Source organism: Chiloscyllium plagiosum, chromosome 40, assembly GCF_004010195.1.
Source record: "Chiloscyllium plagiosum isolate BGI_BamShark_2017 chromosome 40, ASM401019v2, whole genome shotgun sequence".
Classification (NCBI taxonomy): domain Eukaryota; kingdom Metazoa; phylum Chordata; class Chondrichthyes; order Orectolobiformes; family Hemiscylliidae; genus Chiloscyllium; species Chiloscyllium plagiosum.
In genome coordinates this window covers 483,061-504,452 of record NC_057749.1, presented here as the reverse complement: position 1 = coordinate 504,452, position 21,392 = coordinate 483,061, and the positions used below count along the sequence as shown (strand labels likewise).

General features: G+C 41.3%; 1 protein-coding gene across 1 annotated transcript in view; it reads right to left on the bottom strand.

The window, feature by feature from the left end:
• The window catches only part of usp3 (ubiquitin specific peptidase 3), a 232,318-nt gene that overhangs the window by 18,771 nt on the left and 192,155 nt on the right, over positions 1-21,392 (bottom strand). Inside the window, exons 13-14 of the mRNA XM_043680112.1 lie at positions 16,707-16,825; positions 4,653-4,766 (exon numbers count right to left, since the gene is read on the bottom strand). Of these exons, the coding sequence (XP_043536047.1) occupies positions 4,653-4,766; positions 16,707-16,825 (233 nt within the window). The remainder of the gene's footprint in view (positions 1-4,652; positions 4,767-16,706; positions 16,826-21,392) is intronic.

The following is a 21,392-nucleotide window of genomic DNA, read 5'->3' as shown; positions in this document are numbered from 1 at the left end:
GAAGACTGGAGGTTGGCAAATGTGGTGCCACTGTTTAAGAAGGGCGGTAAAGACAAGCTAGGGAACTATAGACCGGTGAGCCTGACCTCGGTGGTGGGCAAGTTGTTGGAGGGAATCCTGAGGGACAGGATGTACATGTAGTTGGAAAGGCAAGGACTGATTAGGGATAGTCAACATGGCTTTATGCATGGGAAATCATGTCTCACAAACTTGACTGAGTTTTTTGATGAGAGCAGAGTAGTAGATGTGATCTATATGGACTTCCCCATGGGAGACTGATTAGCAAGGTTAGATCTCATGGAATAAAGGGAGAACTAGCCATTTGGATACAGAACTGGCTGAAAGGTAGAAGACAGAGGGTGGTGGTGGAGGGTTGTTTTTCAGACTGGAGGCCCGTGACCAGTGGAGTGCCGCAAGGATCTGTGCTGGATCCTCTACTTCTTGTCATTTACATATATGATTTGGATGCGAGCATAAGAGGTACAGTTAGTAAGTTTGCAGATGACACAAAAACTGGAGTTGTAGTGGACAGCGAAGAGGGTTACCACAGAGTACAACAGGATCTGGACCAGATGGGCCAATGGGCTGAGAAGTGGCAGATGGAGTTTAATTCAGATAAATGCGAGGTGTTGCATTTTGGGAAAGCAAATTTTAGCAGGACTTATACACTTAATGATAAGGTCCTAGGGACCTTGCTGAACAAAGAAACCTTGGAGTGCAGGTTCATAGCTCCTTGAAAGTGGAGTCACAGATAGATAGGATAATGAAGGCGGCGTTTGGTATGCTTTCGGGTATGCTTTCCTTTATTGGTCAGAGTATTGAGTACAGGAGTTGGGAGGTCATGTTGCGGCTGTACAGGACATTGGTTAGGCCACTGTTGGAATATTGCGTGCAATTCTGGTCTCCTTCCTAATGGAAAGATGTTGTGAAACTTGAAAGGGTTCAGAAAAGATTTACAAGGATGTTGCCAGGGTTGGAGGATTTGAGCTACAGGCGAGAAGCTGAACAGGCTGGGGCTGTTTTCCCTGGAGCGTCGGAGGCTGAGAGGTGACCTTATAGAGGTTTACAAAATTATGAGGGGCATGGATAGGATAAATAGATAAAAGTATTTTCCCTGGGATTGGGGAGTCCAGAACTAGAGGGCATAGGTTTAGGTTTAGGGTGAGAGAGGAAAGATATCAAAGAGGCCTAAGGGGCAACTTTTTCACGCAGAGGGTGGTACATGTATGGAATGAGCTGCCAGAGGATGTGGTGGAGGCTGGTCTAATTGCAACATTTAAGAGGCATTTGAATGGGTATATGAATAGGAAAGGTTTGGAGGGATATGGACCGGGTGCTGGCAGGTGGGACTAGATTGGGTTGGGATATCTGGTCGGCATGGATGAGTTGGCCGAAGGGTCTGTTTCCACGCTGTACATCTCTATGACTTTAAGTTCCTCAGGAGTGTGTTAGGACCCCTGCTCTTCCTGATATATTAGTAACCTAGACCATGGATACAGGGCACATTTTAAAAATCTGTGAATGGCACAAAACTTGGGACCATTATGAGTTATGAGGAAGGTACTGTAGAACCTCAAAGGAACACAAAACAGGCTGATTCATATTGGTAGGAAGATCATGGAGGCACAATATTAACTAAAGGGTATAACCCAAAAGGGGGGTAACAAGACCAGAGGAGCCTATAGCAAGTGTGCATAAATTATTGAAGGTTGAAGGACAGGTTGAGAGAATGTTTGACAAAATATCCTGGGCTTGATCATTTAAGACATACAGTACAAAAGCATGGAGGTTATGCTAAACATGTGTAAAATATTATTTGAGTTCAACTGAAGTATTGCACTTGTTCTGGCCGCATTTTAGGAAGTACATAAAGGCATGAGAGAGGGTGCAGAAAAGATTCACAAGAATGAGGCACTTCAGTTACTGATTGATGAACGTGCGACTGTTTCATTGGAGAAGAGACGTTTTACAGAAATTTAATATAGGCATCCAAAATCAAGGGGTCTGGGTAGAGAGAAATTGTTCCCATTGCTGGAAGCCTCAAAAACTACAGAGTGCAGATTTAAGGCAGTTGGCAAAGGAAGCTAATGGTGGTTCAGTGGTTAGCACTGCTGCCTCACAATGCGAGGAACACGGGTTTGATTCCTGCCTCAGGCGACCGTCTGTGGGAGTTTGCACATTCTCCCCATGTCTGTGTGGGTTTCCTCCCATAGTCCAAAGACGTGCAGGTTAGGTGAACTGGCCATGCTAAACTGCTCATGGTGGTCAGGGATGTGTAGGTTACGTGCATTAGCCCAGGGTAAATGTAGGGGAATGGGTCTGTCTTGGGTTACTCTTCAGAGGGTCAGTGTGGACAGTGATTCTAACATGAGCAAAAACTTTGTCAGTGGTGAGCGGTTGAAATCTGGAATGCACTGCAAGAGTGTGTGGTGGAAGCAGCCTCAATTGAAGCAAAGGGAGATTGCTGATCAGAATGAATGTGTGGGATTGCTTAAGAAGCCGGGGACCGGCACCAGGTAAACTGCTCTTTCAGAGAGTTAGCACACTCAGATTGGGCTGAAATACTTTCTCCTGTGTGCCAACTATGAAAGATATTCAAATATTGAAACTCAAAATTTCTCTTTACACAGATACTTTCAAGCCTACTAAATCGCTTTCAAGGTTTCAATAAAATTTGAAATGTTTCTTTCACCTCACTATTTCTAAAAATACTTGCTTGAGAGCACATCTGATCCTACATATTACTTGGACAACATGTGTGTGAATAGTGGAGGACAATGAGGTCTGACTGTATACCAAATTTACTCGTGTGAAAGTTACTCATCACTGTCTAACTTTCACCTGGCCAAATGCAACCAGTCAGGTCCCCAATCATATTTTTTTCAAAACATTTTTACAGCTGAGTGGTAAATCTTTATGACTTTAAGATGCCATTGCACTACATTCTTCAAATGACTGATGAGTCACTTCTGGGATTGATTTGGATTGTCTAGCAGAAATGTTTAACAGTTATCAAGTAAATATGAGCTCGAAGGTCACTTGGTTCATTGTTTTGTCAGAGAACTGTAGAGTATGATGTTTATTGCAAGAGAAGCAAATAGCATTTTAAGACTGGTGTATGAAATTATGCTGTGGGGCATGCAGATAGCAGATAGAGACAGAACCACACAGCATAGAAACAGTTCACCATGTCTATGCTGACCAATTAACTCCAAATTATACTAATCCTAATTATCTGAACTTGGTCCATAACCTATACTATACTAAACTCCCTAGTATTTTAAGTGCTCATACAGATGCTGCAAAAGTACCTGCCTCCACCACCCGCTCAGACTGTTCGTTCCACAGTTCTACCACCCTCTGGGTAGAAACATTTTCCTCAGATTCACTCTAAAGCACATAGTTCTCACCTTAAACTTAAGCCTCTGGTTCTTAGACACATCTACCATGGGGAAAAGATTCTCACTATCAACCCTATCTATGCCTCAATTTTGCATACCTCAACCTGATCTCCCCTCACCCTCCTTTGTTCCAAGATAAGCAACCCCAGCCTACCCAATTTCTCCTGATAACTGAAACTTTCCATCGCTGGCAAAACCCAGGTGTATCTTTTTAGATTAGATTCCCTACAGTGTGGAAACAGGCCCTTCGGCCCAACAAGTCCACACTGACCCATTCCCCTACATTCACCCCTGACTAATGCACCGAAAACTATGGGCAATTTAGCATGGCCAATTCACCTAACTTGCACATCTTTGGACTGTGGGACGAAACCCACGCAGACACGGGGAGAATGTGCAAACTCCACACAGTTGCCCGAGGCTGGAATCGAACCTGGGACCCTGGTGCTGTGAGGCTTCTCTGTACCCTCTCCACTGCAATCCACTCCAATGCTCTATAAAGTTGCAAGAGCATTTCATTGCTTCTGTATTCCACACAGTGACTAACGAAGGAGCGGATCCCAATTTCCTTCTTCACAACCCGGACGACTTGTGCTAAAACCTTCTGGTATCTATGGACTTATACATCAAGGTCCCTTTCCTCCTCAGCATTTCCAATGGACCTATCATTCACTGTGGAAATCCTCACACTTATCAGGATTAAATTCCATCTGCCATTGCTCAGCCCAATTTACCAGCTGATCAATATTGAACTGTAGCCTGAGACCATCCTCCTTACTATCAACACCACCATCAATTTTCATGTTGTCTCCTAGGATGTTACTCAGTTTGGCAGACAACAAACTCTTCCCAAAAGCTATTAAGAAAACATTTGATGGGGAAGGCATTCCAGGAAACGAATGTGAAATTTAAGTGTATCTATTGTAAGACTTAATATAATGGTGAATTACCACAGAGGGTCTCATAATCAATTATCAAAATTACAGCAGAAAACCACAGAAACCTGGGGAAATTGCAAAAATGCCATTTTTGGTGTTTTTCTACAACTGTTCTGGCTTTTCCTTGAAATTATAGTGTGTAAGTGGAAGAATCCAGCAGGAAAAGGGCCTCTCTGTAGAGGACATGAAATACGCACAGAAGGGCTGGGCACAGCACTGCAAGACTTGATAAGGATTTCAGATAGAGAACATATTCTGCAATATTTACATCCTTGTATAAATATAGTGATAAAATATATCAGAATATATTTACCTCCAATAAGAAGCACTTCATGTCTAGACCTCGTAGAGGGAACTCTACATATGTATCTATCTTATTTCGCAGATAAGCTGTCCAATGAAACCTTTTCAGATGCAAGCATAACACCTAAGGTTAAAAAGGAAAATAAAATCAAAACTTTTTTTTAAAATGGTGTCATAGAGTCATTCAGTTACATACTTCATATTCTAACAGCTCTTTTCAACACATTCAACTTGCTGAACCATCAGAAAAAAGTGGCCATAACATTTATAGTATGATCCAAATGGTAGAATGATTCATGTGTCCTTAAATTAATCTGCTGGGTTTTATATCCATTTTAGATTCATTAATATTTAATTCACTGTACAAAACAACAGCTATTACTTTTCACTTTCTAATACAACAGACCACAAATGAATAAGGCACTATCACATTTGAAAATACAATATCACATTCTACATCAGTTTCAATCATACAGTGAACATACCAAGAGTTAAAGGAACTGTCGAATCACCCAAATTGAAGCAATATTTTATTTCAGATGCCTCTTTCAGTCCTCATATTGCATGTTACTGTGCTCAGAACAATCTGAACCTTTGCTCCATTTGGTGGTCTGTGAATGTTAAGGTGAATGTCATAGTCTTACCAGACTATAGGGACGCTATCTCATTAGAAAGAGAGACAGAGAAAGAGGTAGACAGAGTCACGACTGATGGCTTAAGTTGAGGGTCTCCACACCTCAGGCAAGGGGAAAGGTCAAGAAGGAGAATCCTTCACAGTAACCTCAGCCAGTGCAAGAATTGACCCAAAATGTTTGTATCACAGAATTGCTACAGTGAAGAAAGAGGCAATTTGATCCATCGAGTCTGCACCAACCCTCTAAAGAGCATCCTACCCAGATCCACCCCATACCCATTACCCGCACTTACCATGGCTAACACACCTGTATGTCCCTGGGCACTGCAGGGAAATTTATCACGCTCAAATTAACCTGGGAAAAAAACCGGAGCACCCAGAGGAAACCCACACTAACATGGGGAGAATGTGCAAACTCCACAGACAGTCATCCACAAGGCTGGAATTGAACCTGGGTCCCTGGTACTATGAGGCAGCAGTGATAACCTCTGTGCCACCATGCCACCCCATTGTGACATATCACTCTGCATCACAAACCAGCCACCTGGCCAACTGAGCTAACTGACTCCCCAAGTGGTCCATAAGCATCATTAAAATAAGAGAAAATGTGGCAGACCTAAAGCCAAAGTAATACATAATAATTGCCATTTCATAAGATTAAGTAGAACAAGATTCCATTTATGCCGATTAGCAAGAAATTAAGCTGAAGCATCAGCAGAAATGCACTCCAACTTCCAAAACTAAAACCTCAGCAAGAACGAGTAACAGTTGCGGCAAAGGAACATGTGGACTGGAATAAGAATTTGAATAAAACTGTTCACTTTGATGGCTTTAATTAGTGATATTAAATTAATTTTTCTGAGCATCAAGATGAAGTTTATTTGACATTTGCCTGTGCTACCTGTGAATTAGAAGTTTATTATCACAAGGTAAAATCTGCTCTAGTCAGTATCTCCCAAAACGAAATTTGCTTTAGTCAGTCATTGCAAAAAGTGGCAACAGATTTGCTTGCAGTTTTAAAGGTTTGAAGGTAAAAAGCTTTGCCCCTAATTTTAATATCGAGATTTAAAAACAGAGTCCTCACATTGCAGCAAATGCAAGTTGGCACAATTTTGCTAACACAAAGCACAGAGCTTTGTACTTGACAGAGTACAGCTTCAACAGAAAATCAAACTCAGAAACTTGATGTTTCTTTTATTCCTCATGGGTAAGTCAGTGTGATTAACAAGGCCAGCATATGTTACCACCCCTAACTACCCTTGAGAAGCTGGTAGTGATGAAAGTCCATGTGATACAGGGGCAAACAGCGTGCTGTTGAAGAATGAGCTTCAGGGTTTTACCTGCACAACAATGAAACAATATTCAAAGTTAGGATGGCATGTAGCTTGGAGGGAAATTTGCAAGGGTTTTGTTACATGCATTTGCAGACCTTATTACTCTAACTGGTGGAGGTTGCAAGTTTGGAAGATGCTTTTGAAAGAGCCTTGCAGAACTGCTACTGTGATCTTCTATATACGACACACACCTTTGCCACTTTGCATTAGTGGTGGACGGAGTAAATGTTTAAGCCTGTTAGATGGTGGAACGTGATGCCAAACAAGTGGGCTGCTTTATCTTTGGTAATGTCATACGACGAGTATTTTTGGAGTGGCACACATCCAGCCAGTGGGGAGTTTTCCACCACATTCCACAGATGTTGAGGATCAGGTGGGTTACTCAGCAGAAAAGATATGAAGAAGGGTAAACGTGGCTGTCTAGCTCTGTTAATAAAATATGAGATCGGTAGTGAGGAATGATCAAAGATCAAGAATTGAATAAGTTTGGGCAGTAACAATAAACAGCCAAAGAAAGTGGTATCAATTGAGAGTAGCTTAGAAGCCCGATATGAATCACTAACTAACGCAAACTGGTGAGAAAAGTTCTAAAAAGTTGTGGGCAACTTCAATCTTCACACATACTGGGTGCATAAAATTTGTAGTGGTAGCATTAAGGATGAGCTCAGAGCCTACGTAGGATGGTTTCTGGATCGGGCTATTTGAGACTAGGCTATGCATAATGAGACAGGATTAATTAATGGCCTCTAGGGCATCTTGGTAACAGTGATCATAACATTCAGTTTGAAGTTAAGAAATTTGATTAGATTAGATTAGATTACTTACAGTGTGGAAACAGGCCCAACAAGTCCACACCGACCTGCTGAAGCGCAACCCACCCATTCCCCGACATTTACCCCTTTTACCTAACACTACGGGCAATTTAGCATGGCCAATTCACCTGACCTGCACATCTTTGGACTGTGGGAGGAAACCGGAGCACCCGGAGGAAACCTACGCAGACACGGGGAGAATGTGCAAACTCCACACAGTCAGTCGGCTGAGTCGGGAATTGAACCCGGGTCTCTGGCGCTGTGAGGCAGCAGTGCTAACCACTGTGCCACCGTGCCGCCCTGAAACTTGGGTCTGAAACTCGTGTTAATTTAAATGAACTAACTACAGAAGGTAAGAGTTGACTGCAGTGGACTGCGAAAATAGGTTACAAGGTAAATAAATAGTAGGTAAACAAATGAGTGGTAGACAAGAGTTTGGTAAAAGTTTAGAAATTAAAGGGAAAAATAAATTAAGAGTTAAAAATAAGAACAAAAAAAAGTGCAAAATATAAAAACAGACAATGATATGGGAAGATATCTGGGGGAATGTAAGGAAAATTTCAGTATGTAACAGAGCACAGGCTATGCAAATGTAGATCTTACACAGGGCTCAAATGGCACCAGAAAGTCTAGCTAAGTTTAAGAGAGGAGTGTCACATGAATGTCCCAAATGTAAAATTAATATAGGTACTCTCACACATTGTTATGGGTCATGTTGCAAGATCCAAAGCTATTGGAGTACTTTAGTAAGGGAGCTAAAGGACATTTTGGGGATTGAAATTGACATGGATCCAGTAATTCTTTTGGGTCTGCCAAACTTGCCCTCTCTGGGGGAACATGAGAAGAGACTGTGTAATATCCTTGCCCATTGCGTGAGGAAGAACATTTTACTAAATTGGACGTCAGAAAAACCACCAGATCTTATGGGGTGGCGTAAGCTGGTTGATGGAGCATCTCCCCAAGATTACCTTACAAATATGGTGCACCACAACACTGAACAGTTTTATAGGACATGGCGGCCCTTTTTAACTTATATTGAAACTGACTTGTTGGCAATATTAGTCAGGACCGTGGTATAGCCGTGGGAATCCTTATGGGTGCCCGTGGGGCCCCAGGGGAGGAGACTGGAAGGAAAAGAATATGGGTACTATAGGGGGTACTCCCAGGGATGAGAGCCTCAGTGGAGGTGTGATGAGTAAGGCAGAATAAAGTAGTAAGACATTATCTAATTTAAGTAACTTGAATGAAATTTAAGCTAGTATTTATTCTATATGTTTGTAGTTTAGTTTTAGTTAAGGAGATAGGTTTGTTTTGGTAGAATAGTGGGTTGTTTAGTAACAATGGCACTATGTTATGGCCTTGTTCTTTGTACTGTTTTTTTTCCTGTTTTAATGGGGTTTTTTTATATATAAACGTTTTGTAAAAAATTTAAAAATGCTTTTTAATAAAAGTATTTATTAAAATAAAACAGACAATGAAAGCTCGACAAGGAACTAAAAAGGATGAAAGTAGCCTTACAGGAATAACAGTGGGCAAGTATCAATGGAAATAAATAAATAACAAGCAGGAGATTGTAGGTCAGTTGGAATGCTGGAATCGATAATTAAGGAAGTAATAGTAAGACAGTTCAAAAATCATAATCCATTCAAGACAAGTCAATATGATAGGTGAAAAGGAAACTAGGAGTGGCAAATTCATTAGAGATTTTGAAGAATGTAATAAGCAGGCAGAAACCAGGGAATTAGCAGATAGTAGTATTTGAATCTCCAGAAGACATTCAATAAACATACAAAAGGTTAGAGAGTTGGGGTAATATATTACCACTGGTAGGGAATTAACAAGAATCAGGTAATAGAGAATCAATACATAATTTGCAGATTGGCAAACTATATGTAGTGCAATGTCACAGGGATCAGCGCTTTTGACTACTCGCACTTTACATTAATGACTTTGATGAAGAGACAATGTGCATTGGAGCCAAATTTAGTGATAACATATAGATAGGTAGGTAAACAAATCGTGAGGACAATTAATTTTATTCTCCTCCAGAAAGAAATTGGTTGGTGGACCTGAGCTGAAAAATTGACCCCTGGCTGATCACAGGAACTACTTTATTTTGACCATCCAATCCAGTTTCCCAACTTCCCTTGCCAAGGTCATGCTGGCCTCGTTCTGTAGAACCCATCCCAATTGCCATTGTGAACTAGTTTCAGCATTAGCTATCACACCAGTGTTACTGCTGGGACAGGGAGCTACTGAAAATTTGATTTGACAGTGACTCTCAGAGCTCCTCCTCAGATGGGACAGAAAGTCTCACTTCAAGCCAAAGAAGGCCACATGGTGTGTTAAACAGCTATATAGCAACCTGAAAAGGTGATAGGTCTCTCTCGGCATCTGGAGATAGCCAGGTGGGGTGTAGGATTGATAGTAGGGAGTCTGGTGCAATGTCAGAAGCAGTTTAAAGAAGTTTCACTAAGTTGCTTCTAGGGATGTATGATGAGTACAGCTTATTTGTGCCCATACTTATGAAAAACATGGAGTGATCTGATTGCAACTGACAGGATGCTAAGGAGTTAATTAAAGGATGTTCCCTTTTCTGATGGAAATCTAGAACTGGAGGCCCACTGATTGGAAAACAAAGGGTCTGTCATTTAAGACTGAGAGAAGGGAGAATTTCTTCTGTTAGAAAATAGTTAATCTTTGGAATTCTTTGAGCAGTGGAGAATATTTCCAAGGATGAGTTGGATATATAGTTATCTAAAAGGAGGCATGAACAGAGTACAATTTAAATGGAGAAAAGCTACAGAACGTTGCAATACCAAGGGACTTGGGGGTATTTGTACACAGAACACAGCGATCTAAGCACACAGATGCAGCAGGTAATCAGGAAGACTAATGGAATGTTGGCTCTTATTTCAAAGGGGTTGGGGTATGAGTGAAGCGAAATCTTACTGCAACAGTTAGTGAGATCACATCTGGAGTACTGAGAGCAATTTTGGCTCCTTATTTAAGGAAAGAGATCGTTCCATTGGAGGCAGTCCAGAGAAGATTTACAAGGATGATCCCTGGTATGGAAGGGCTCTTATGTGAGTGAAGGCTAAACAGGTTGGGACTCTATTCACGCGAGTTAAGAAGTGAGAGGTGATCTCGTTGAAACAGATAGGATTGTTAAGGGGCTTGATAAGGTAAATGAGGGATTCTCCCCCCCACATGGGAGAGTCTAGGACCAGAGAGCACAGTTTCAGAATAAAGGTGCGCCAATTTAAAACCGAGACGAGACAGAATTTCTTCTCTCAAAGGGTTGAAAGTCTTTGGAACTCCTTGACAGAGACAGCTGTGTGAGCACAGTCCTTGTGTATATTTAATATTGAATTTGATCAATTCTTGATCAGGAAAGAAATCAAGGATTACAGGAAAAGGCAGGAAGTGGACGTGAGGAATGTCGGATCAGCTATGAATGGCAGATCAAGCTCGAGTGGCTGGACAGTCTACTCCTGTCCTTAAGATCTTTAGACTCCTGATTTGGAATACAGGCATAGCAGAACAGGCTCAAGGGGCTGAATGGTCCATTCCTATTTTGCTTTTTATGTAGCTTTTCACATGGTACAAGAACTCCTTTGATAAACACATTTTAAAAAATTGCACCTCTTTATATATTACACTCAAAAGATAGCTCCACTTTATTCAATTAAATGTAACAGATGGGCTGGACGAGATATAGCACTGTGCATTTTATATCTGAAGTGTGTGTCTTGGGAGCCTTGTTTCATAAGCAACTACAGTTCCCTCCCCCTTTAATCCTTAAAAACTCAGCAAGGCCTGCTATATTGCCATTCAACACAACTGTCTTTCTAAACAACTGATTGTAGGCTGCACTGTACTGGACAACTGAGACACAAGATTAACTACAAGGCCTTGCAGCACATCCTTATTATTGAAACTTGCTCAGTGTTCAATGGATGGAGATTTCAACATTGACAAAAAGCAGTAGATTTCTTAAAAAGTGATTAATAATGAGCACAAACCTGTATATCATGATAGCAAAGGAAGTCTGTTGCTCATGTTCCTCAAAGGTTATTTTGAAAAAGGAAAATTTGGGTACGTGGACTAAAAGCTTGCTAAAACTACAGATTTCTAATTTATAGTTTTATAATAACAGAAGCAGAAGTAGGCCATTTGGCCCATCGAGCCTGCTCAGCCATTCATTAAGATCGTTGGTGATCTGTCCATCATCTCAGCTCCTCTTACCTGCATTATCCCCATAACCCTACATGCAAAAACCCATCCAACTGTGTCTTGAATAAAAGCAAATTACTGTGGATGCTGGAATCTGAAACCAAAAGAGAAAATGCTGGAAAATCGCAGCATCTACAGGAGAGAAAAAGAGCTGACGTTGAGTCTAACTGACCCTTTGTCAAAGCTAAAAAAAGGGAGAAATAGGGAGGTATTTATCCTAGGCTGAGAGAAGGTGAGTCATGGCTCCAGAAGCAAAGGTAGCAATAACGAGGTGATAATGACAGTGCATAGAGAGATTATAGGGAGATTAGGAGCTGTGAATGACCAAGGCTGAAGCCAGTGCTATGTGACAAAATATGTGGGGGATGGGTGAAGCAAAGGCAAAATGGAAAACAGGGGAGAAGGGTAGCAAAAGGGGAAGAGGAGGGGAAAAAGGTGATGAGAGAGTGGGGAGCGAGAGAAAGTGAGTTGAAACTTTATTGCTGGAACAGCACAGCAGGTCAGGCAGCATCCAGGGAACAGGAGATTCGACGTTTCGGGCACAGGCCCTTCTTCAGGAATCTTTTATAAGGACACATTCCTGAAGAAGGGCCTGTGCCCGAAACGTCGAATCTCCTGTACCCAGGATGCTGCCTGACCTGCTGTGCTGTTCCAGCAATAAAGTTTCAACTTCTCCGCCCCCACCCCAGTCTGGCCTATCACCCTCACCTTGACCTCTTTCCACCTATCACATTTCCGACGCCCCTCCCCCAAGTCCCTCCTCCCTACCTTTTATCTTAGCCTGCTGGACAAACTTTCCTCATTCCTGAAGAAGGGTTTATGCCCGAAACGTCGATTCTCCTGTTCCCTGGATGCTGCCTGACCTGCTGCGCTTTTCCAGCAACACATTCCAATCCAGTGAGGGAAGTTGGAAGATTTAAGCTGCTATCTTTTTGACGAGAGCCTACTAAGTGAAGGCCTGTCTGTCCTCTAATGTAGACATAGAAGAGCCAATGGCACTATTTTTAATAAGAGTTATAGATACATAGAAAACACAGTAAGATTTCATGCACAGAAGGTAGTCGTCTGGCACATTATGTCCATACCAGTCGATGAATACCTCGTCACACTAATCCCACTCTCCAAATTTTGATTCCTAAACCCATTGACTGTTCCACCGCATGTTTTAATGTGATTATGGTTTTTGCCTGTATTACCCTTTGAACTCGTGGGTTCCAGAACCTCACCACTGATGAGAAAGTTGTTCCAGGTGTCATAGTCAATATTTTTTCAATAATTAGTACAGCATTTCTTTTTGTGGGAGCTTGCTACATGTAAATTGCCTGCTATGTGTCAACACTGACTGTACTTCCAAAGTACTTTATTGGCTGTAAAGCATTTTGGATCTTTCTGTGGCCATAACAGTTACTATATAAATGCAATTTAATTTTAATAACTCAATAGTTACTCATAGAAATCTAATGTTATATCACTGGGATGCTTTTTTGCCATTATTATGGCAATAATGTTTTTTTCAAATTTAAAAAAAAGTTATGATATTTCAGCTACTTTAATCCCATGTGTATCACTGATGATTTGTATTTACTCTGTGGAAATTTTAATTGAGTAGAAGATTTTACTGCATTTTACTTTCTGATTTGCTGTTTGAGAATACTTCAGTGTAATTGGCTGCCAACTCCCTGCGGTGATATCACTGTTACTGTATGCCTAGTGTTTGTCTTGATCTTGCACATATCAAGAAAGGGAAACTTCATGCCTCAGAGATCACTAGATAGCAGAAAATCCCTTTAATACTTCAAAGTACTCTTTTGGTATGATCCTAGATATTGAATATTGTTAGATATTATTACTGGAGCGAATCATAGATTTACATTTAAATAGTTCCCATTTCTGTCTTTGTTCACTCCTTTCCTCAGCAATATTTTGTGTTTGATTTTGTCTACTTTCTGTGGTTTTATTTACCCTAATGAAGAAGAGCATATCTTCTCAACATCACAACTATTGATCTCACCCTGCTTGGCTGTTGTATGGAACCCCCTACGTGTTAACCCCTTAAAGCCAAATACATAACAATATTGTCAAATTTGATGGAATTTTAATGCATTTACTTTAGGGGAAATTTGGCATGTTAATATGCTGCAGTTTTTCTTATCTGCGATGTTTTGTGTTATGTTGCTGAAAATATTACTGATGAAATACTTAGCAGTTGTAGTAAAATCATGCGTATACTTAGGATGAAGAAGATTATGAGTACCACATATGCTTGGTCCAGTTCTTGTTGGATTCATTTGGATATCAAAGTTGAAACTTTATTGCTGGAACAGCACAGCAGGTCAGGCAGCATCCAGGGAACAGGAGATTCGACGTTTCGGGCACAGGCCCTTCTTCAGGAATGAGCAGAGAGTGTTCAGCAGGAGAAGATAAAAGGTAGGGAGGAGGGACTTGGAGGAGGGGAGTTGGAAGTGGAGGAGATGCGGTGGAGGGCACCGTCGACCACGTCGCCTTCCTGACCTGCAGTCTTCTTGTTGACCTCTCCGCCTCCATCCTACTCCGACCTATCACCCTCACCTTGACCTCTTTCCACCTATCACATTTCCAACGCCCCTCCTCCAAGTTCCTCCTCCCTACCTTTTATCTTCTCCTGCTGAACACTCTCTGCTCATTCCTGAAGAAGGGCCTGTGCCCGAAACGTCGAATCTCCTGTTCCCTGGATGCTGCCTGACCTGCTGTGCTGTTCCAGCAATAAAGTTTCAACTTTGATCTCCAGCATCTGCAGACCTCACTTTCTCCAGCGAGAGAAAGTGAGACAATTAAGAAATAACAGGTACATAACAGTGAAAAAAATATTGAAAAAAATAAATAAAATAAATGAAATAAAATTACGAAGCAGAATGAAAACAGAGGGGTCGAGATGGGATAATCATCTGAAGTTGTTGAATTCAATGTTGAGACCGGCAGGCTGTAATGTGCCAGTCGGAAGATGAGATGCTGTTCCTCCAATTTGCGTTGAGCTTCACTGGAACATTGCAGCAGGCCAAGGATAGACATGTGGGCATGGGAGCAGGATTGCGTGTTGAAATGGCAAGCCACAGGAAGGTCCAGGACCTGATGCACGCAATCTTAAGGGATTGTTATTTAAGAACTTACCTCGATGCTAACAGTCTTTTTGCAGCAGAGAGCGGTGGGAGCTGGGCGGAAGTGAAGTCGGAGCACAGAGCCGGTTGGGAAGGTAAGTGATTGTTATTTGAGTGGGTGTGTCCAGAGTGGTTATCTCCGGTTTGCTTCCAGATGTAGAGTCAGTATGGATAGAGCTGAAAAATTCTAAGGGTAAAAATACCCCCTTGGGAGTTATCAACAGGCCCCCAAACAGTAGGGTGTAAGTTAAATAACGAGCTGAAATTGGCCTGTCGCAAAGACGTTACTACAGTTGTTATGGGGATTTCAACTTGCAGGTAGACTGGGAGAACCAGGATGGTATTGGACCTCAAGAAAGAGACTTTGTGGAGTGCCTCCGAGATGGATTCTTAGAACAGCTGGGGCTGGAGCCTACCAGGGAGAAGGCAATTCTGGATCTGGTATTGTGCAACGAACCAGAATTGATCAGGGACCTCGAAGTGAAGGAGCCATTAGGAGGTAGTGACCATAATACAATAAGCTTCAATCTGCAATTTGAAAGGGAGAGAGGGTACAATTGGTAGTGACAATATTTCTGTTGAATAAAGGGAACTATGGAGCTATGAGGGAGGAGCTGGCCAAAGTTCAATGGTGCAATACCTTAGCAGGGATGACAGTGGAGGAACAATGGCAGATATTTCTGGGTATAATGCAGAAGATGCAGGATCCGTTCATTCCAAAAAGGAAGAAAGATCCCATGAGGAGGCAGGGGTGACCGTGGCTGACGAGGAAAGTTAAGAAACATATAAAGTCAAAAGAGAAAAAGTATAACATAGCAAGCAAACACCGACCCCTGTGGCACTCTGCTCACCACTGATCTCCAACTAGAGAATTGCCCATTTATCACAACTCTCTGCTTTCTACTGGTTAACCAGTCCTCTATCCATGCTAGTGTATTCCCCACAACTCATGCATTCTTATCTTATGAAGGAGTTTTTTATGCAGCACCTTATCGAACACCTTCTGGAAATCCAAGTATACAACATTCACCTGTTCCCCTCCATTCACCACGCTTATTACATCGACCTTCACTTCCTGAATCCATGCTGCGCCTGCCTGATGGAACCCTTTCCATCTAGATATCTCACTACTACTTCTTTAATGATAACATTTTTCTGATTTATAGATATTAAACTAACTGACCTATAGTTACCTGCCTTTTATTTGTACCCTTTTTTTAAAACAGCGGCATGGCATTCACTGTCTTCCAGTCCGCCAGGACTTGTCCGGAGACCAGTGAATTTTGGTAAATTACCATTAACACACCTACCATAACTTCCACCATTTCTTTCAGCACCCTCGGATACATTCCATACCAGGTGTCTTATCTACCTTTAGATCAAGTTTTCTCAACACTACATCTTTAGTGATGAAAATTGAATTGAAGTCCTCACCTCCCATGCATTCTTAACATAATTCTTTCACATGTTAGACACATTTTCCACTGTGAAGACTGAAACAAAATAGTTATTCAAGGCCTCGGCTGTTTCAGGATTCCCTTTTCTCATCTTGCAATTCACTTTGGCCACCCTTTTCCGTTTTATATATTTATAAAAACTTTCCTGTTTTTATATTCGGTGCTCGTTTGCATTAATAATCTATCTTTCCTTTCTTTATTGCTTGCTTCGTGATTCTTTGTTGCTTTTTAAAGTTTTCCCAAATTTCCTGTTTCCCACTACTATTGGTTACTTTGTAAGCCTGAGCTTTTAATTGGATGCCTTCCTTTTTTTCCCTTGGTTATCCAAGATTTGAAAATAACCCAGATTTGAAAAAAAACTCAGATAATTCAGTTTCAACAATTATTTTATATTTGGCCCTGCAACTTCATCAACAAATACAGCAATTTTAACAACGTTAAAAAGGAAAGTATTTACCTTTGGCAACTTCTGAATCCAAAACTTTTTGGTGGATTTCTGTCGCTTTTTACATTTATGGCACATGTACAGCTCGGTTTCATCTAGCTCCTCCAAATCTGTGAAACTCCGTAGGCAATCTACAATAGGAATAACAAAAGAACTTCAACGATTGGCTCTCTAGATTCTCATCTATATTTAATTTCTCAACAAGCTTAGTAAATCTAGTCTCAGGAAAGAGATGATGAAGTAACACCTGTACAGACCCCAAGATAGAAATTAATAAAAGTTAAAAATATAATACAACAATGATCCTTTGATTTCATCTGTCCAGATGTCCAAAATAATATGAGGTGTTGACACAGACTAGATTGCAAGAAATTGCTTTAATTGACAAGGTCATTAAACAGGACACACAGGTTTAAGGTCATTAGCAAAGGCACCAGATCAAAGGGAAGCAGAATTTTGTAAAAAAGTCTTAGCAAGTTATGTATTTCTAAAAGGGAGTGATAGCAGATTCAATATTAACTATCAAAAGGGAAGTGGATATAAATACTCAAAATGGAAAAAATTGCGTGGATACAAGAACAGGGAGTTGTCAGTTTTTTTCAGAGTCAACACAAACTCAGGCACTAATCTTATTTGTTTATTCTATGTTTCTAGACTGTTAGAAAATGCTAAATTACAGATTTGCTACTGCAGGTTTCTACAATTCCCAATAGACTATGAGTTCTAGTGCATGCTCAGAGTTGCAGCACCATAGATTACACAAGCTCTGTGTCTTTTAATTTAGTCAGTTGGCTATCTATGCAGATATAGGAGTACACCTGTGGGAACTTGGGCAGTGCACAAAGGAAGACCACAGAAATGGGACTGGCATAAACCCAGTTCATGGAATCAAGGAAGACAATAAAAGATAAACCTTAAACATTGTTTGCTCAAACTCCCACGCTGAATTTATATTTTTTGACGAGATGCAGTACTTCTACTGTCTTGTCTTCCAAAGGTTTCCTATTTCTCAGTTATTTACTGCAGCATTAATGATTGCTTATCAATTTGCTACACTGGATTGGGAGCTCTTGTTAAAACTGCCAATATTTTAACACTGCACTATGGAAGTCTCCAACATTCAATACCTCCCCCATTTTTTAGGTTTGACTGACCGATGAACAATTCTTTTCATCCAGAATTTCCGAGTTCAGCATCAATGCATTTCAAAATGTCCTCTTTTGGCCTTGAAAGTCAGTTTTTCTCAGTGACTCATAATAAACTATACTATCAATTAATGAATTATTTGCTGAAAATCTTTTTAAAATGTTACAAAATTGAATATACATGCATATAATAAATAAGTGTACATTTGTCGCAAACATTACTATAATTTGTTTCTTGCTATTTGTAATTTGTGGTAGAGAATGAGGGATAAAAATTAAAAGTTCCACACTGAACCACTTCTATCAAAATAATTTGTTATCAGAAGAATGTTTAATTATGAGGTCGTATAATGAGATAAAGAGTTCTGTGTTACATAACTCTGTGGAAAGATCTGAAAGAAGCGGAAACTTTACAAACATTGAAGAGAACGAGTGCATCAACTGCACTCCAAAACAAGAGTTTTCAGGAAAGCAACACTCAAGAAGCAATTCTTGAGAGACTAGCTTAGCAGCAGAGTTAAAAATCACCCAACACCAGGTTATAGTCCAAGAGGTTTATTTGGAAGCACTAGCTTTCAAAGTGCTGCTCCTTCATCAGGTGTTGTGAAGCAGGTCCATAAAACAGAATTTATAGCAAAGGATTACAGTGTCATGCAGATGAAATGATATATTGAACAAAACTAGATCAAGTCTAGTTGAAACTAGATGAAAGACTTGATCTAGTTTTGTTTAATATATCATTTCAACAGCATGACACTGTAATCATTTGCTATAAATTCCGTGTCTTATGATTCTACTTCACAATCACCTGTTGAAGCTGCAGCATTTCGAAAGCTAGTGCTTCCAAATAAACCTCTTGAACTACAACCTGGTGTGTGTGAATTTCAGCTTTGTCCACCTCAGTCCAACACTGGCTCTTCCAAAATATTTAAAAGGCACCTGGATGGGTACATGAATAGTTTAGTGGGTTATGGGCTAAATGCTGGCAAATGGAATTCGATCTATGTGGGGCGGCACGGTGGCTCAGTGGTTAGCACTGCTGCCTCACAGCACCAGGGTCCCAGGTTCGATTCCAGCCTCGGTCAACTGTCTGTGTGGAGTTTGCACATTCTCCCTGTGTCTGCGTGGGTTTTCTCCGGGTCTTCCGGTTTCCTTCCACAGCCCAAAGATGCGCAGGTTAGGTGAATTGGCCGTGTTAAATTTCCCGTAGTGCTAGGTGCATTAGTCAGAGGGAAATGGGTTGGGGTGGGTTACTCTTCGGAGGGTCGGTGTGGACTGGTTGGGCCGAACGGCCTGTTTCTGCACTGTAGGAAATCTAATCAGACATATGGTTGGTGTGGACAAGGTGGACTAAAGGGTCTATTTCCATACTGTTTAACTCTATGACTACCCCAATTCAGAAGAAAGGTGGAGAATAAAAAATTTACAGCTTCAAACTTAGACAAAAAAAAAGTAAAAAGGGACTAGGCCAGTGCATTATTGTATACAGCTGGTGGTGATGGGCTCATGGATATAGTTGCAAGACGGACCACTGATTAAAATACTATGAACTTACATTGAGGGTATTTGATGCCTACTTCAAACGAAAGGAATTTAAACATAGAAAATGGAAAATTTAAATTGAAAAAAAGAGGCAATAAAGAACATTTTGTAAGATCTACCTCAGGTCGCTATTTACCAAATGACATGCTAATAACAGGAAAAACTAATAAAGAGCACTTAGCGAACTTTGATATATTCCTATGGCATTTTTCCAAGGTGGGTGTACACCAAAGAAGGGAAAAATGTGTTCCAGACACCACGAGTGACCTACTTGGCCACAGAGTTACACCCGTTGGAAGATAAAGCAGGGACAACTAAAGGTGCCCTGGTTCCCATGTCTTTCCAGGAACATAGGTTATTTCTTGGGTTGGTAAATTATTATGCAAACTTCATTCATAAACTGGGATCCATTCTGGTAGTAATTCCAAAAAAAGATTCAGCCTTGGAAATGGTTACATAGGCAAGCCCTAGTATTTAATTAAGTAAAGAAACAATTATCATCCTCAAAGGTGTTGGCACATTATGGTCCCAAGAAAGATCTGGGCCAATGAGTATGCATCCAGGTGTTTGGCTAAAGCACAATATACCCAGATAGAGAAATAAGGACTGGCATTCATTTTTGGAGTCAGAAAGTTCATCAATGGACAGAAATTTGTGATCATAGATCACAAAACCCCTACAGGAAATCCCTCTGAGTCAAAGGACATCAGCTGGTTCTTTTCTTGTTTGTAGCTCCTCCTGAGGGGTGTTTTAGCACCAAGTCAGATTCCTCCAACTTTGCCTCTGATACAGGTGGCATCTAATGCACTGTAGCTCGCCTCTTGCACCCTAAGTATCTTGGAAGAAATTCATTCTCTTCTTCAGGCAGCAAAGGTGTCAAGACGGTGACATCTGCTGTGTCCATTTCAGATTCCAAGGTACCTTCAATACTTGACAAAAAGGAATAACCCACATGTTCCGGAATAGCCGGAAAGGGTGTCGAGGAGCCAAGCACATTTTGCTCCCACACCGTTTGCAACTTTCATATGGTCCACGGGTTTGTTCAAGGAAGTTCGCCTACCCGTGCTCTATGTGTCACTGGTCCTGACTTTGCTTCGACCATGCCAGAAGCTTATGCCCGAATCGTCGATTCTCCTGCTCCTCGGTTGCTGCCTGACCTGCTGTGCTTTTCTAGCACCACGCTCTCGCCTCTGATCTCCAGCATCTGCAGTCCTCACTTTCTCCATGCAGGGCTATTCCCGTAGTTCCTACACCAAACCTCGGCCCCTGAAGTAAACTGCCTTGCTTCATGGAATCTTGTGTCTAGCATTTGCATCCTGATGCCGTTTCTTCCCACCCACCCCCTCCTTCCCCCTCAAGGTCTTCTATCCATTAGCAACCCTGCTCAAGTTATCCCTGTTGTTGCCTGAGAAGTGGTAATATAGTCAAATAGTAACTGGGACAATTTGGTATCAAGTGAAGCTAGAGGCTGTTTGTTTAAGCCGGCCATCAAAGTTTGGATTGCTCTTTCTGCTAAACAACTGAATGATGTGTGGTATGGAGCTGTCCTTACATGTCAAATTCCATTCAACTTTGAGAAATAACCAAATTCTCTGCAGGTAAATGATGACCTGCTATCTGTGACAAACACTTCCAGGACTCTAGCGATTGAAAAAGAAGTGTACAGCTTTTATATTGTCAACCACAAGTTTGATGAATGAACTCTCTGCACATCCAGCAACTATGAATGGGCATCTACCATGACGAATAACATTGGACCCGTGAAAGGACCTGCACAGTTGACGTGCAACAGATCCTGTCAATCTGCTACTACAGCCACATCTGCTTCCTCAGTGCCTGCCTCCGGACTCTGGACCACCTTTAAACCGGCAGCGTTCGGACCCGAACAGGACAAACAGTACAGACTACAGATTCAAAAACACCAGCAACAGTTCTCCTTCAAGATCCTCCACTCCACGCTCGCAGCAATGCGCCGGCACCTAACCTCTCTACTGTCTGCCCTGCCTCAGCT